Source organism: Megascapheus bottae, chromosome X, assembly GCF_031878675.1.
Source record: "Megascapheus bottae isolate mThoBot1 chromosome X, mThoBot2.hap1, whole genome shotgun sequence".
In the NCBI taxonomy this organism is placed as follows: domain Eukaryota; kingdom Metazoa; phylum Chordata; class Mammalia; order Rodentia; family Geomyidae; genus Megascapheus; species Megascapheus bottae.
Genome location: NC_143547.1, coordinates 47,231,532 through 47,247,888, shown reverse-complemented (window position 1 = coordinate 47,247,888; position 16,357 = coordinate 47,231,532). Strand labels below are relative to the sequence as shown.

Sequence of the window (16,357 nt, the reverse complement as noted above, 5' to 3'; positions counted from 1 at the left end):
CTGTTGGCTAATATTTTCTCTGATTTGGGGATGAGTGTGATATTAGCTTTATAAAATGAGTTTTGTATGGCTCCTTCTGCTTCTATTTCTTGGAAGGGTTTCAAGAGTATAGGTATTAATTCACCCTTAAAAGTCTTGTAGAATTCCACAGTGAAACCATCTGGACCTGGGCTCTTTTTGATTGGCACTTCCCTGATTACTTCTGCTATCTCATTGTATGAAATTGTTTTTGTTTTTTTTTTTTCAGTTGGCTTATCTTTTCTTGGTTCAATGTGGGTAGCCTATATGTATTTAAGAAATCATCCATTTCTTCTAAATTTTCCTGTTTCTTTGAATATAGGCCCTGAAAGTATTTATTCATAATGGATTGAATTTCTTGAATATCAGTTGTGATTTTTCCTGTAGGATCTTTGATCTTGTTTGTTTGAGTCTTTCCTCTCCTTTTTTTGATTAATCTTGCCAGGGGTCTGTCAATTTTGTTGACTCTTTCAAAGACCAACTTTTTGATTTATTAATTTTATGTATGGTAGATCTTGTTTCAATGTCTGATACTTCCAGTTTCATTTTTGTTATTTCTGTCCTTCTAGTTGTTTTAAAATTAACTTTTCCTTGCTCCTCTAGGTGCTTCAATATCTTCTTTAGGTTATTTTAATATGGGCTCCTAGTGCAATAAATTTGCCCCTTAAAACTGCTTTTGCTGTATCTCATAAGTTCCTTTTTGATATATCTTAATTGCCATTACATTCAAGAAAGTTTTGAATTTCTTTGATTTGTTCCGTAACTCAGGGGTTATTCAGAAGTGTTTTGTTCAGCTTCCAAGTATTTGAATGCTTTTTTACCCTTTACTATGTTGTTCAAAACTAGTCTGATTCCACTGTGATCAGAATGCAGGGGATTATATCAGTCCTTTTGTATCTGCTTAAGTTTTCTGTGTGAACAATTATATGATCTATTTTGGAGTATGTTCCATGTGGTGCTGAGAAAAATGTGTAAAGTTTTGCTGTTGGGTGGAAAACTCTGTATATCTGTTAAGCCCAGCTGAGCTATGGTGTCCTTTTAGTCATAGGTGTCTTTGCTTCTGTTGAGCTGATCTACCTTTTGGTGAGAGTGGCATATTGAAGTCTCCCAGTATGACTGCATTTGAGTCTATCTTGTTCTGTAACTCTGAGTTTGCTCAACATACTTAGGTGCTCCCGTGTTGGGGGAGTAAATGTTTATAGCTGTAATATTCTGGTTATGAGTTGTCCCCTTTACTAATATGTAGTGGCCACCTTTATCTTTATGTACTGATTTTACTGAGAAGTTAATTTTGTCAGAGATTTAAGATTGCTAGTCCTGCTTTTTTGCACAGTGCTTTGGAGTGGAAAATTCGTGTCCATCCCTTCACTTGGAGTTTGTGTCTGTCTTTGGAAGTGAGGTGGGTCTCTTGGAGACAGCATATTGATGGGTCTTGTTTCTTAATCCGATCTGCTGTTCTTTTGATTGTATTGTTCAGCCCGTTCACATTTAGGGAAATTATGGAGAAGTGGTTAGTGTCCTTTGTCATTATTTACTTTTCCTTCTGTGTTTCTCTCTCCCTCTGTTTTTCCCCCTTTGTGTTTACTGATTTATAGGTGATAGCTTCTTGGTGGGAGTTCTTGCTGTTCTGCACTTTATTCTTGATTAATATTTTTGTGATGCTGGTTTAGTGTGCATATATTCATATAGCTTCACTTTGGAGTGAAATATTCTTGTTTCTTCCTCTAATGTAAATGCTAGTTTTGCTGGATATATCAGTCTGGGTTGGCAGTTGTTGGTCTTTAGAGAATGAATGATATTTTTCCAAACTTTTCTTGTATTCAGTGTTTGCATGGAGAGGTCTTCAGTGATTCTAATATTTTCCCATTGTAGTATAGCTCTTTGTTTTTGTGGCATTTAAGATCAGGTCCTTAGTATTCAGGTCTAATTCAGTTCCTTCTGGGATCCTGTTTGTTTGGGGTCCTGAAGGCTTCTCTAATGAAAGCAAAATTTTCCCTTTTGAGGTTAGGGAAGTTCTCTGATACAGTCTTGGAGAAGTGTTGCATTCCCTTTGTTTGAAACTCCTCCCCTTCATCAATTCCTATTATATGGAGATTAGATTTCTTGTCTGCATCTGCCAATTCTTGGACATCTCTTTGGTGAATTCTGACAGGTTTCTCCATACTGATGACTCTGTTCCACCTCTTGTGTTTTATCTTCCGTTCCTGATATCCTATTCTCCATCTCAGTCAATCTGTTGCTTAGCGCTTCCATTTTAGTTTGCATTGTGGACATTGAGCCCATCATGTCTGCTCTGAGGGTATTCATCTTTCCATCTAGGGAAGTGTAAGGTTTGACTATTTTTGGCTCCACTTCTCTTTTGAAATCAAGGAACTCTTTGGTGATTTCCTGCTTATATTCCTGGAATTGTTTTTGGAGTTCTGCTTTAATCCTTTTAATCATGTCTGCATTCAGCTCCTTGAACAGAGTCATGTCTTGAGTCTCTTCAGGTGTCATTTCTTTGGATGGTGACTTCTCTCTCATCCCTTCACTCTTGTTTCCTTTGGGATTTGTATGGGACTTTGATTATGTATTTCGTGATTTGTCGCTGTGATTTCTGCATTGGGGGAGTTTGCTCTGTGGTCAGTAGGTGGTCTTTACTTGGTTTGGGGCTGGTTGTTCTGAGTATTTGTGTATACGTGTGGTTCTCAGCCCAATTAGTTCCATTGCTGACTTTGTCTGAGCTTTCAGATTTTGCTGATGTGTCCACAAGTTCCCAAAGGCTGTGTGCAGTTGTGCACCTAGGTCTCAGCCCAACTGCAACTTGGCTGGCCTTGTTCCCAGGGGCGGAGCCCAGCTGAGGGAGTTTCTGCAGTAGGGCGGACCTTTGCACCAAGGTCTCAGCTAGCCAAACTGCTAGTTTTCCAGCCCTGTTCCCAAGGGCAGTGCCCAGCTGAGGACCTGCGCTCTGGGAGTTTCCACAGTAGGGCAGAGCCACGCATTTCTGGTTCTCAGAGTGTGAGCTCAGCACTCCCTGGTCTGCCCTCCAGTTCCCGGCTGTTTCCAGGTTGCTATCCGCGTTCTTTTTTATTTTCTGTACTAGGGCGGAGTGCACCCCTGATTTCGGCCAGAAGTACAGGGCTGCATTTGGCTTTGAATCTTTCTGTGACTCCGTGGGGAGGCCCCACTGGTGCTGGCTTACCAGAGGCTCCCAGCAGGAAGGCACCCCACTGAGTTTTGGCTCACTTAAATGCAGACACATGCACACACCCCCACCCGCTGTTGGAAGGCGGGTCTTAGCGCCCCTCAGTCTCCAGTTTCAGTGGCCTGGGGGAGGAGGCTGTTGGGCAGTTGCGAGCAGGAACTTCTCCACACTCATTGTTGGGGTGCTGGGTCTTACTGCCCGCCTGCCTGTCAGCCTCCATCCAATGGCTTGGGGGAGGGGGCTGTTGGGGGAAGGAGAAAGATACTGAATTCCTTGCCCCCCCCAACACTTGCCAAGCTTTTTTGGGCAGGGTGAGAGGGGTTTGGGTAAGTTCTGTAGCTCACCACTATCTCTGCTTTCCCGATGGGTTTGGGGGAACCCGCTGGGTTACTTACTCATCAGGGTTTGGCTGTGAGCTGCTCCGTGGTGTTGGAGGGTTGTTTGCCTCCCTTCTGGTCTCTGCCGTGGTCTGTGCTGTCCACCACATGCCTGTGTGGGTTCCTGCATCTGGATTCCTGCTTGCTGGAATTCCAGGCTCCTGGGCCCAGTGTCCTCTGCCGAAGCTTTGGTGGCTCAGAGTCAGTGCCGAGAGGGGGGAAGGGGTCCTCGCTTTTCAGATTCTTTGAGAGCTTTGGATATAAGCTTTATCTGTGTTTCTTTTCCGGTTTTTATACTTTTCCATTGCTTCTTAACTTTGTAGTTGTTGATTTCTTACGATAATTGGCTCCTGGGATTCCCTGATTCTTTTTGTGGGAGAGACCTAGCCTGGGTCCCTTTTATTTCAGTTCCATCTTGCTTCCACATACCATTCTTGAAGCATGCATAAGCCAGTTGCTGGTGGCTCACTGTTCTAATCATGGCTATTCAGGAGGCTGAGACCTCTCTGAATCACAGTTCCAAGCTAACCAAGGCAGAAACATGTTAGACTTTTATCTCCAAGTAATCACAATAAAACCCAAGGTGCAGCTGTGGCTCAAATGATAGTCTGCTAATCCTTGAGCAAAAACATGAGAGGGCTGAGCATTGTCCTGAATTCAGCCCTAGTATCAACACATACAAAAAGAGTAAAGCAGTTATTATTCTTTGGAATTTTCAAAAGATCTTGATTTGAAAATATCTGCATATTTCTTTCCCTCTACCACACCCCAGGGATATAAGAGGCACAGGAGTTTTAGTTTTAAATGTTTGACTGTCTCTCAATAAGAATCCTCAATACAGAGGATATGTTGCTGCATGCTGTATGGTGCTTGAGTGGGAAGTTTATAAAAGATATTAGGTAAGAAATGTGATGTATCAGAAGTTTACCTGTCATTCATCACCAGAAAAAGCCAATTTTGTATTGCTCGAGATCGACAATGTGTTTAGCAGTGTTAATGAACATTTTGACCTCCATGAGTAAACTGAATACCATAAAGAAAGTGATGGTAAGAACCAAGACTTCCCCATGTTGTTGGTTATTTCTGACAGACAAAGTTCTAAGGATAGGATCATAGTGGATGCTAACTGATGTATTTTTCTGGAGTTATGAACATGATTCAGTTCTTATAACACAAAAGTGAATTGGAGTTAAAGCATTAAGGGAAATACATGCATTAAAATGAGATACAAAAGGAATCTTTGTTTCTAGAGTATCGTAAAGGAAAGTTTTTGTTGTCTTCATCAGCAGGGTCAAATGGAGGTTTGTTTCACTGATCCAGCGTTTGTTTACACTTAGATATGAGGAGACCATAAGTTGTAAAAAAATAATAGGTTGAAGATAACAGATTTTTATATTAATGAGCTTGAAGAGATTTCATGTTAAAGAAATGGTCAGGCTATTTCTATTTTATCTGATTTTGCATTGACCCTAAGTTCTTCAGCTCAAAGCTACTGCCCTACACCTTGAACCACAGCACCACTGCCTGTTTTCTGGTGGTTACTTTGTGATAAGAGTCTCACGGACTTTAGTAGTTATCACATTGTTTTCACCTTATTTTGCAACATTTCATATTCATCTTTGTCCTTGCTTTGGTTTGACTATAAGTACATTGTGTTTGCTTCCTGGCATCCCAATCTTGCCCCTAAAAATCTTGTTTTCCACATTTTATGATTAGCAAATGACTACTAATATAACCAAATATGATATTTGGAACTACTATGTAGTTCTCCTTGGTGATTTTCCTACCTCTAAAATGAATCATCCTACTTAACATTATAAATGCTTAATGACACAACAAGTGATGCATATGGAATTTGGTGAAGGTAAAGAAATTTGGATTCTTTCCACATTCAAAAATTGTAACTGGGCACTAGGGACTGAGAGCTCTACTTCTGGCTATGCAGGAAGATGAGATCTGAAAATCACAATTTGAAGCCAGTGAGACAGGAAGCTCCATTAAATCTTACCTTCAATTAATCCACAAAGATCTGGAAGTAGAGATGTGGCTCATTTGTTGAGTGCAAGCCTTGAAGGAAAAAATCCAAAGGGAAGTATGAGGCCTTGCTTTCAATGTCCAGTACTGGCAAACACACAAAAGACACACACACACACACACACACACACACACACACACACACACACACACAGATATGTGTCAGGCAGTCAGTCAACTAACATAACCTTCCATTTGTTTGTAGGAAGATTATTTCAAAGTAGAGTACAATAGGCATGCCATTATTACATTCCTTATTTGAGTTGTTCAAATAGAATAAAGAAAATAATCATTAAACATATATATATATATATATATATATATACTAATTTAGTACTTAGTCTCTGTTTTCTTTTCTTGATCACCCCTTAACATTAGGATTTCTGCAGGTAAGTCCTAATCTAAAGCGTCTGGTTTCTACACTGCCATTTTCTTTAAATTTAATCAGTAAATATTAATTCTTTTCACAATACTCCTCATTGATTCTAAAATTATTAAATTACAAATTTCTGTGTAAATTGCCCCAGAAATCACCCAGCTAGGATGCTCTGCATTACCATTTGTTGGGGTCCTTTTCAGACATCTACAAGTGAGGGTAGAATGGCAACAGAGCCCATGAATATTCCCGGGAACACAGACTCTCAGTGCAGATCTAACTTTATTTTATAAAATGTGCTCTCTAAATACAGATCTGAGTGGTTGCCACAAATAGGGACCTCCCTGAATGCAACCATCAGCCAGTGGTGTCCTGAGACACGCCCCACTGAGGTAGGAAGGGCCAGGCGCCCTCTGGCTCCAGACTGCTTGTGTCACTGAGTGTGCCCAGGAGTGTATGTGCCTCTTGGCACAGAGTCACAGATAGCAACCTGGGCTTCTACACCGCTAGCTAGGAGTCCCTACAGTTCTCCCTTTTTCTTCATTTATGGACACTCATAACGGACTGCAGGATGGGGCCCAAATGGTGCACAAAGACATTAGCTGGATGGCATCCAGGCAAGCCTGGATACACTCAACCAACTGAGCTAAAGCAAGCATGGGCCCTGCTGCTGTGGAAATGAGCTTGGTGGGCCAAAGAGGACTAGGGCTAGGTGGGTTTCAGATGGGATTGGGGTAAACAGGAATCACAGCCCCCATGTCCTCCCAGCATGCTTTGAGGGAAGGTAATAGGGTTGCAGTTCACAGTCCCATACTTGGGAATCAAGTTTATTACTCCAGGCCTCCATAGTTCCTGTTTCTTCTGGTTCCCATGCCAGGGTAGACATAGGATAAGGTAGCTTTGAGGAGAGTGTGGAGGCAGCATCTGTGGCATCCATATCCTGCAGAGCAGTCATCCAGGATGGTTTTTCTGGATAGGTTAGGGTCCTGGGCTGTACTGGTGAGGTCACAAAGGTGGAGGCAGGACTCAGGTCAGCTGGCTGCGGCTGGCAGTGGTGTCGCTGAGAGGCCATTTTGTGGTGGCAGGAACTTGTAGATTGCCTGCTCCTGAAACTTGAGAATTAACAGTTATGTAAAGAAGGGGCCTATCCCAGAGGTGGCCTTACTTTATGTCACAAACCATAGCCACGCCCTCCAATTGGGCGGCAGGGGCCACCTCAGCCAGGTGCGGTCCCGAGACCAGGAAGTGAGCACTGGGCCACAAGTTAGACCTCCTTTTCTACAGCATAGGTTTCCATTTCCCTGATGTGACATGCCCCACAGGTATTTAACACTTTCCCCATCTCATTCAACAAAATACACTGAAATTCCAGAGTTCTAAAAATATTAATGTTTATTCTGACTTCTTATCCCTCCAGGAGGTAGAATCACTTACCGTCTGACAGATACCATGTCGTATCTGCTGTACATACCAGTACATATCTGCTGTACTGAAATCTCCCAGTATCTCAAAGAAAATGAAAAGACACATAGACCAATAGGGCATAATAGATAGAACACAAATAAGATCTTACCAGATCACAAAAAAGGTATTTCAAGTCTTACTATTAAATGAGTGATATAACAAAATGATGGCATTTATAGATAGTAGTTTTAACTTCCCGTCGCCTTCAGATGGAGATCTAAATGCCTAACAGTAGTCCACATGACTGTACAAAGTTCTGGCACATAACTCAGTATCCCTTCCCATCTCCCTGTCTCATCTTGGCTCATATCAGCCTCTGACAAGGCACTTTCAACCTCAAGGCATCAGGAACATGATGTATTTTCTCACTTTATTCAGGTTTCTATTCAAATAATGGCTGCTCTGAAGCCTTCTCTATCTATATAAAGTAGCACACCCCAAGATCCAATTTGTCATCTCAGTTTACTTGCTTTTTAGTAATCCAATTATCACAACCTAGTGTAGACATATACAATGTGCTGGGAAGAAAAATAGTCTGCTTTCACCTATCATAAGTTTCACTATTATCAGAATGAGAACTGTTTCTTTTTCCCCTGCTAAAAATACTTTCAGAAATACTGTAAAGCTTCCCATTGGCTCATTGCCTATATATGAGATAATTATAAATCACCTTGCAAACATGTATGATCTGACTGGGCAAATGTGAAGAAGTGATTAATATCCTCTTCTAATAAGCTAAAGCTGGGAGCCAGTGGCTCACACTTGTAATCCTACTTACTCAGGGGACTGAGATCTGAGGATTGTGGTTGAAAGCCAGCAGGAAAGCCTTTGAGATTCTTATCTCCAAAAAGCTACCAAAAAACCAGAAATGGATCTGTGGCTCAAGTGGTAGAGTGCTAGCCTTGAGCAAAAACCTGCTCAAAGACAGCATGCAGGCTATTAGTTCAAGCCCCTGGACTGGCACACACACACACACACACACACACACACACACACACACACACACACACACACCACACACACACACACACGCACACACACAAACGCACACACACAAAGGGAAGTTTGGTCTGATGCCTTTTGAAGTTTGTACTTCCCTCTGATGCAAAGGAAGTTGATGAGATGTGTGTGTGTATTTATACACATATATACACACATATATGCATTTATTTTATTAAAATGGAATAATATGAGATTTAGTTCTAGTCCATGAGCCAAGAAAGCTACGAGTAGAGGCCTAGCCTGTGAACACAGTATTCTACATTTTTATATAGTCTTCCTGTTAGCACACAATTATACCCTTGATCATTAAACCAGAATTAGAACAAGAATTAAAACTTGCTCTGGCTGGACTTGGTGGCTCATCCCTGTAATCCTAACTACTCAGAACCCTAAGATCTGAGGATCATGGTTCATCACCAACTCTGACAAAAATGTCTATGAGAATGTTATTTCCAATTAACCAGTAAAAAGCCAGAACTGGAAGTATAGTTCAAGTGCTGGAGTGCTAGTTTAAGCAAATTGCCATGGAAAACCATCATGCCCAGAGTTCAAGCCCCAGTGCCAGAATAAAAAGACTTGCTCTTGCTTTTGGTATATCCCCAAATCTCTGACACAAAAAAAGTTAATAGACCAAAGGCATAAGTGTGCTGCCGGGCGCAGTGGCTCGTGCTGGTATCCTAGCTACTCAGGAGGCTGAGATCTGAGAATCGAGGTTCAAAGCCAGCCTGAGCCCTAAAAAGTCCGTGAGATTTTTATCTCAAAGTAACCACCAGAAAACTGGAAGTGGTGCTGTGGCTCAAGATATAGAGCTCTAGCCTTGAGGAAGTTCAAGGACACGCTCTGACCTTGTGCCCCAGGACTAGCAGCAACAACAACAACAAAGTTGTTATCCCAGGCAGGGATTTTTTTTTGTGCACTACTATATCCCAAACGTTTAAAATAGATCTAGGAATCTAGATTTAGAGCTAGCATCCCTCTGGATGTCAGAATGTTTAACAATTCTAATATAAAAGTATAATGTTTATGTCCTATTTAGACTTTGGAGGAAAGTGGGTATATATATATATATATATATATATATATATATATATATGTACCTCCTTATAGCCAGAAGGAAAATTTTATAAGAATTGAGATAATTGTCTTTTTTATTTAGTCCCTAGGGCTAGGGTTTGGCACAGCCAAAGTATCAGGAGTATCAGATATGAATAACAATTACTATTTAATTGTTCATGTTGGGTGGGAGGAATAGATATGGAGAACCAAAGGGTGAACAAAGACATCAACTATACTCACTGGACACTTTGTTGAAAATACAACTTGTGGGCAGTGACATGAAGGAAAAACTGGGAGAGCAGGAAGGAAGGAGTGACATTGCTTAAAAGAAATGTACTCATTACCTCACTTATGAAACAGTAACTCCTCTGTACATAATCCTTATAATAATAAAAATAATTAATAAAAATAATGGTATTCTTATTGAATCCATTTTCCAAGTGAAAAATAGCCATACAACAAAAACTAAAATAAATTCCACATATCTTGAAGTTGATTTCCTAGAAAAGCTGAAGGAGGATCACAAATCCAATAGGCTGGATTACATAGTATATTTTAAAGCCAGTATGAACTACATAATGAGAACTTGTCTCAGTAAAAGAAAATAAAACTACCAAATAAATACATAAAAATAATTTAATAAGTCATGTGGAAAGTTCATTAAAACAAAAATCAATACTAGTAGGTATAGATTCATGTATTAAACATTTGTAAGCTTCATTTTTATTTTTTGCCAGTCCTGGGGCTTGAACCCAGGGCCTAGGCACTGTCCTTGGGCACTTTTGCTCAAGGCGAGTGCTCTGCCACTTGAGCCACAGAGCCACAGAGCCACAGCTTTTTCTGAGTACATGGTACCAAGGAATGGAACCTAGGGCTTCATGCATGCTTAGGCAAACACTCTGTCACTAACCTTTGGGAAGATTCCTATACCAAATGCATGACAGCTTGTATTTCTATACAAGTGACATTTGTCAGTTTGGTGTGGTGGTAAATAGATGGCATATCGCTGATAATTTCTTATATTTTGGTTTAATTTGAATTTAATAAATACAAACAAACTTTAAAATATTATAGCTAATAATTTTATTAAAGCATTTTTAGAAATGGCCAGTTTTCATTTTATAAAATACACATGGACATAAAGCATCCAAATAAAACAATAAGCTAGATGATAGAGACAAATTTGAAGTTTGTATTTGACACAATACATATTTTTTAAAACAAAAGCCTGAATTAACCAATTTCCACTGAAAAATAAATCAGAAAAGTGATTAAAAATCCAAAATCCAAAGTGTCATCAGGAACAAGTGGCACACACCTATAATGCTAACTACTCAGGAAGGTGAGATCCTGAAGATCAGGGTCTAAAGCCAACTTAATGCAGAAAAGTCCACAAGATTCCATCTCCAATTAAGCAGCAAAAAATGTAGGACTAGAAGCGTGGCTCGGGTGGTAGAGTACCAGCCATGAGACAGAAAAGCAAATAAAAGTATGAGACACTGAGTTCACGCCACATAACACACACACATACACACACACACACACACACACACACACACACACACACACACACACACACCACTACCACCAATACTACCACCACCAGATTTAGTGGAATTACTGTTTGACAATTTAGTACTAGCTAATTTTTATTAACATTTCTAATGCTATTTGAAACATTTTACAACAGTGGAAAATAATGAACTCTACCAAATAATACATATATTAAAGCTAGTACAATTTTAATAACAAAAATTGATCAAGACAGCATAAACAAAAAACACAATTTCACCTGGGAGTGCAAATAAAACAATTCTAAATGAAATGTAAGTAAATTAAATCCAGCAATGTAGCAAAAGATTTTCTCGTATGGATTTACTGCAGAAATGTGTGAAACATCAAACAGGTAATATTCTAATTCATTGCATCAAGAACCTAAGGAAAATATCCTAAGATGTTAGCAGTACACCATGAGAAGTTATTTGATAAAAAAAATATAGGAGCCAATTGTAGTAATAACACTGCAAAATAGGAATATGAGAAACTCCTAAGGGCTAGGATGTAGCTCAGTGGCAAAGCGCTTGCCTACCAAGTGCAATGTCCTGGGTTCGATCCCCAGTACCAAAAAAAAAGACAAAAAAATACAGTTAAAAAAACCAACAAAAAGAAACTCCTAAATGTATTAACTATGAATAACAACAAATATGACACATGAAATACTAGAAGTCATGTCCATGTAAATTTAAAAAATAGGATAAGCATGTATGCCATCTTCATTATATAGTGCTGTTCTGGCAAAAATCATCTATTATCATGTAATAATAATCAGTATTAACATTAGAAAAAAGTGACTTTATTTACACTTAAATGACTGTGTATCTAAAAAGTCCAAAATATTGTATTTTTAAACTCATTGTAATTTAAATAAACACATTGGGTAAAAGATAAAAATATAAAATTCTATAGATTGCCTTCATTGCCAAAAATAACAATTTACAAATGAAAAGAAAAACATATCCAATTGATAGATGTCAGGATATGAAAAGTGTTATAATATTTAAAAATAAATTTGATCACATATGATAAATATATAGGAAATGTATGAATACAAGACTGAAAGCTTTCAGTCATGTATTAAAACTCTTGAATGTTCAGGATTATTAAGTGCTAAAGATTAATATTACTAAGTAATCCTCTAGAGAGGACTGCAAAGTTTTAACGTAATTGTAATTACGGCGTTAGACTACTTTTCAATGTCAAAAAATGCTCTCAATTTTCATGAAAAGAACACAGATCAAAAACTATATGAAAAAAAAACCTAAAAAGGAACTTGCTTTACCAAAGTCTGAAATTTATGATCATCTACTATATTTAAAAGTAGGTAATACTGGCTCAGAAATTTGAAATTGGGCAATTAAAAATAATAAAACACATTCCTTAGAAAAAATGAACTCACAGTCCAATAAAATGAATACCAGAAAAGAGGTACTTGAAAATTGTAGGGAGGAGATAAAGAGGAAGGGTAGAGGAATGAAGAGAGGAAAGAGAGAGAAAATGTAATCATAGTGTTCAATGCATATGTTACAAAATTAAGATGGGGGAGAAGTTAGGTTGGGAGGGATGGGGGAGAATGATGGGAGAAGTGACACCAATGAAGATGCCTTGTATTAATAAACTTACTTGTTGTATGTTAACTCCTTTGTACAGCCACTTAAAGATCATAAAAATATAACCAAGAACAAAAAATGCAATAAAATTATACAATTGGCTATCCAATGTATATGGCATATCGAGTTGAATTTCTATGCTTCATTATGTACAAAATAAGTTTCATAGGGATTGGTCCCTTAAGTGATTCAACACTTAAACTTTAAAAGTAATAAAAAAAATTAGGAAAAGATGCAGTTAAATAATGGTGTAAATAGCTTAGAGAGCATCCATTTGAAATAGATATGAGAGCTAATGTTATGTAAGAGTTAATGATCTGCCTAATTTTTTAATTATAAAAGGAACTATATCATCACTGCAGTGAAAAGTAATGATATAACAGAAAAAATTTATCACATGAGCTACGAAAGATTTCATACTAAGAATTTCCCCAAATTTCTTAGAAAAATTAGGTAAACAAATAGGAGTTGGCAAAGCACTGAAGAGTGCAAGTACAAAAAAGAAATCTTCATTGAAGTCAGGTAATGACAAAGTTACAAGCAAAACCGTGTAATTCTTTCTTTCAAGTTTTCAAGCATTAAAGACGCTGAAGAGGATGCTATCAACTTGTAATATTCCTGAAAAGTAAACAGAGACTGACTTAGCATTTTTGAGAATCCAGTCTAGAGAAATAAAAGCACTGTTCACAGTGAGAAAATAAAAAGGAAATACACTGCAATCCATAGCAGAATATTCGAACACTGTTTTGGCAAGTCTCTATGTACTGTGCTGCAGCTGTCATAAGAACGAATGTGAGTGAGAGTGACTGAAAGAGAGAAAGTGATCAGCTATGGCTACTGGTGAGAAATAGTGTCATCTGCCATGTCAATTTTATCGAAACGACAACAGTCCATATGTGGATAGAGAAAACATGGAGACATGCATTATGTTCTCAAATGTGTTACCTGGGAAGAAGGCAGAAGACAAAATGTGGAGAAGGACATAATATGGAGTTAACCTACTTAAGCATTGTTCCCATGATCGCGAACAGTTCTTAATTTTCTATTAGCACCCACATTTAAAGTTCCAATTACAGAACAAAGCACTATCAAAGTACCGATTGCATATCTGGAGCAAAAGTGCGGAATTAGTCCGTGAAGATTTGGAGGCACAGTAGGATTTACTCACATGCATACCTTTCCAGAGCCAAAATGATTCTCGAGCTTCCCAATTAGAACAGGACATATTTCCTATCTAATTGTTCCACAACTTTCTTTGCAAAGAAACAACCATCAACTTACGGGGTTTTCACCAAACCATAAACATAAATGTGAATATCATCATCAAACTTAATGAAATAGACAGACGGCTTGGCGACGACTTGGTGGATGAAAATGCCAGTTCTCTTGGATCCATCATCTTTGGCGTGCTCAACTTGCTTGCCCACGAGGCTGTCGACCACTTCTCCTGGCTCCTGTTCTGCTGTAGGGAAGTAGTAGTTGGAGTCTGGAATGATGCGGAGATCCCCATCTTTGTAGTCATCCAGCAGGGTGTACATATAAAGGACCGGATCTTTCTCGTAGGTGATGTAAAACCAAGTATCCATCACCGGGGCTCGCGCTAGCACCATGCCCTTCCATTCATCCTTCGTCCCGTGCTCACCTTCAAACACATGCTCCACTGCCTTCCCAATCAGAGAATCGGCTAGACGCGAATCGATGCGAGGCGATGGCACTCTCTCAGGGAGGATTTCCAGCGCTAAAACTCTCTTGTCACGGTGCAGTTCCAGTCCATACACACTGTCTTTGCCATCATACTTAATAATGTACAGAGTGGGCTTCACGGAAACCTGCTCCAGCACAGTGCCCTTCCACTGCTCCACTGGCTCATTACCTTCTTTCCAGCCGTGTTGAATGCGACAGCCCACGATGTTCCTGCGAGTGAGGAAAGTGGGCTTGCGCCGCTGCTTTCGGTGAGTGTGCCTTTTCTTCATCAGGTAGGCGGACACACCGTCCACGCCGGTTGGAGGCACAGTCGGAGGAGCCATGGCTCTTCTGAAGGTTTAGGCAAAAAGCGCCGCTGGTTGGATGAGGCTGAGAAAAAGTCACCACTTTTTTTTGTTTGTTTGTTTGCGAATGTGGACTCTTTTTCGTGATTTTCGGGGATCTGATCGCTCCTCGGTCCTCCGATCTTAACCGCTTGGCACAAACGCGCTTGATTGGCACCGGGCAGCTTTTGCCTCCCGGATACCGTCCTCCGCCCAGGGGAGAGACTGCAGCAAAGGGATAGAGCTGGAGAGAGATGGCGGGCTTGCCGTCCGCGCCTGGCGCCTTTCCCAGACTCCCGAATTCCAAGTCCCCTTCAATCGGCCACTTAGCTGTATGTTGTCGATGTCGCTGCGGTGGCGGCAGTGGTAAGGTGACGGAGAAGGAGCCGATCGGGAAGGGAAGCGGCAGAGAAGAGACCTGACTAGAAAAGCAAAGGTGCCGGCAGCCGCACGTCTCGGAGCAGTCAGCGCGGCCTGGCCTTCGCAGTGCTAGCCTGTTTGGCCCATCTGGGGAACCGCGGTTTTTGCAGCTTTGGGAACCCGCCTCCTCTGAGCCCGCCTGCACCTCGGCCCCGCCTCTACCATCTCGCCTTCCGCTCCGCGGGCCGCTGCAGGGACACAGGCGCTCTCTTTTATTTCTTCTCGGTGAGACTGCTTCTTTCAAAGCCCAGCCAGTCGGCCAGACTCCTTTCCTCTCAATCTCTGCCTGCCTGCTGCCCCAACAGCCTCATCGACAGCAGTTCCATCTGCTTTCTATCTTCCAAGAATTCCTCACAAGCTTTCAAAAAAAAATTCAAAGAGAGTAGAAAAGATTCAAAGGAAAGAGAAAAAAGGGGGAGAGGAAAAAGTACAAATGATTTTCTTGCAGAAAAGGAAAAGCTTATGCACAGTCCACCATCTTGATGGAAACACTATATTTTATCCCTAAAGATTCCAGCTAATGTTTTTCCCCCTAATGTAAAGGAAATGCACTAATATTATAACCATACTCCAAATTCACAAAAATAAAACATAAAACTAGCCGTAGTCTGACCATCTGCACATACACCAAAATGTTAAACATGCCGGTTTCTCTCATTAATATTACCGTATTTTATATTACATGTTAGAAACAATATGCCATGCTTTCAGGGCTTGATTTTTCATGTGTAAGTAGAGCCTTTTCTATAGTTACTCAATGCTCTCAAAACATCAGTTTTAGTGTTTCCATGTTACATCGTTGTAATGTTCCACCGTAGTCCATTAATTTTCCTATCTCTGACAAAATAATAGTCAAAACTATTTTATTTTTATGTATGGATTTATTAATCATGTGTAGTCCACATTTTAACAAATATTTAATGACATAAAGGTGAAAATATGCAATTACAAGTGTTAAGAAAACTGGCCCTAATTTTATAAAGGAGAAAAATATTCTCTGTCTCTCTCTGTCCCTGTGTGTGTATGGGGGGGGGGGTGTTTTTATCTGGCTGTGAAAGTACTCTGTGTTTATATGGGAAATCTACAAAATGCCTTTAATGTCATTGAATTCCACTTACAGGGCTGGTTTGATAATTAAATTAAGAATATTTGTAAGTGGAAATGAAAAGCAGATGAATGTGTACTATCATTCTCATTCTTTTTTCGAATAAAAAGAAAAGAGTAAAATTATC

General features: G+C 39.8%; 1 protein-coding gene across 1 annotated transcript; it reads right to left on the bottom strand.

The window, feature by feature from the left end:
• Positions 1-10,623: 10,623 nt before the first annotated feature.
• On the bottom strand, positions 10,624-15,177 carry Spin4 (spindlin family member 4). The gene has a single exon (XM_090326092.1). It carries the CDS (start codon positions 14,703-14,705, stop codon positions 13,956-13,958), a length of 750 nt encoding a protein of 249 aa, XP_090182218.1. The 5' UTR covers positions 14,706-15,177; the 3' UTR covers positions 10,624-13,955.
• Positions 15,178-16,357: the final 1,180 nt, after the last annotated feature.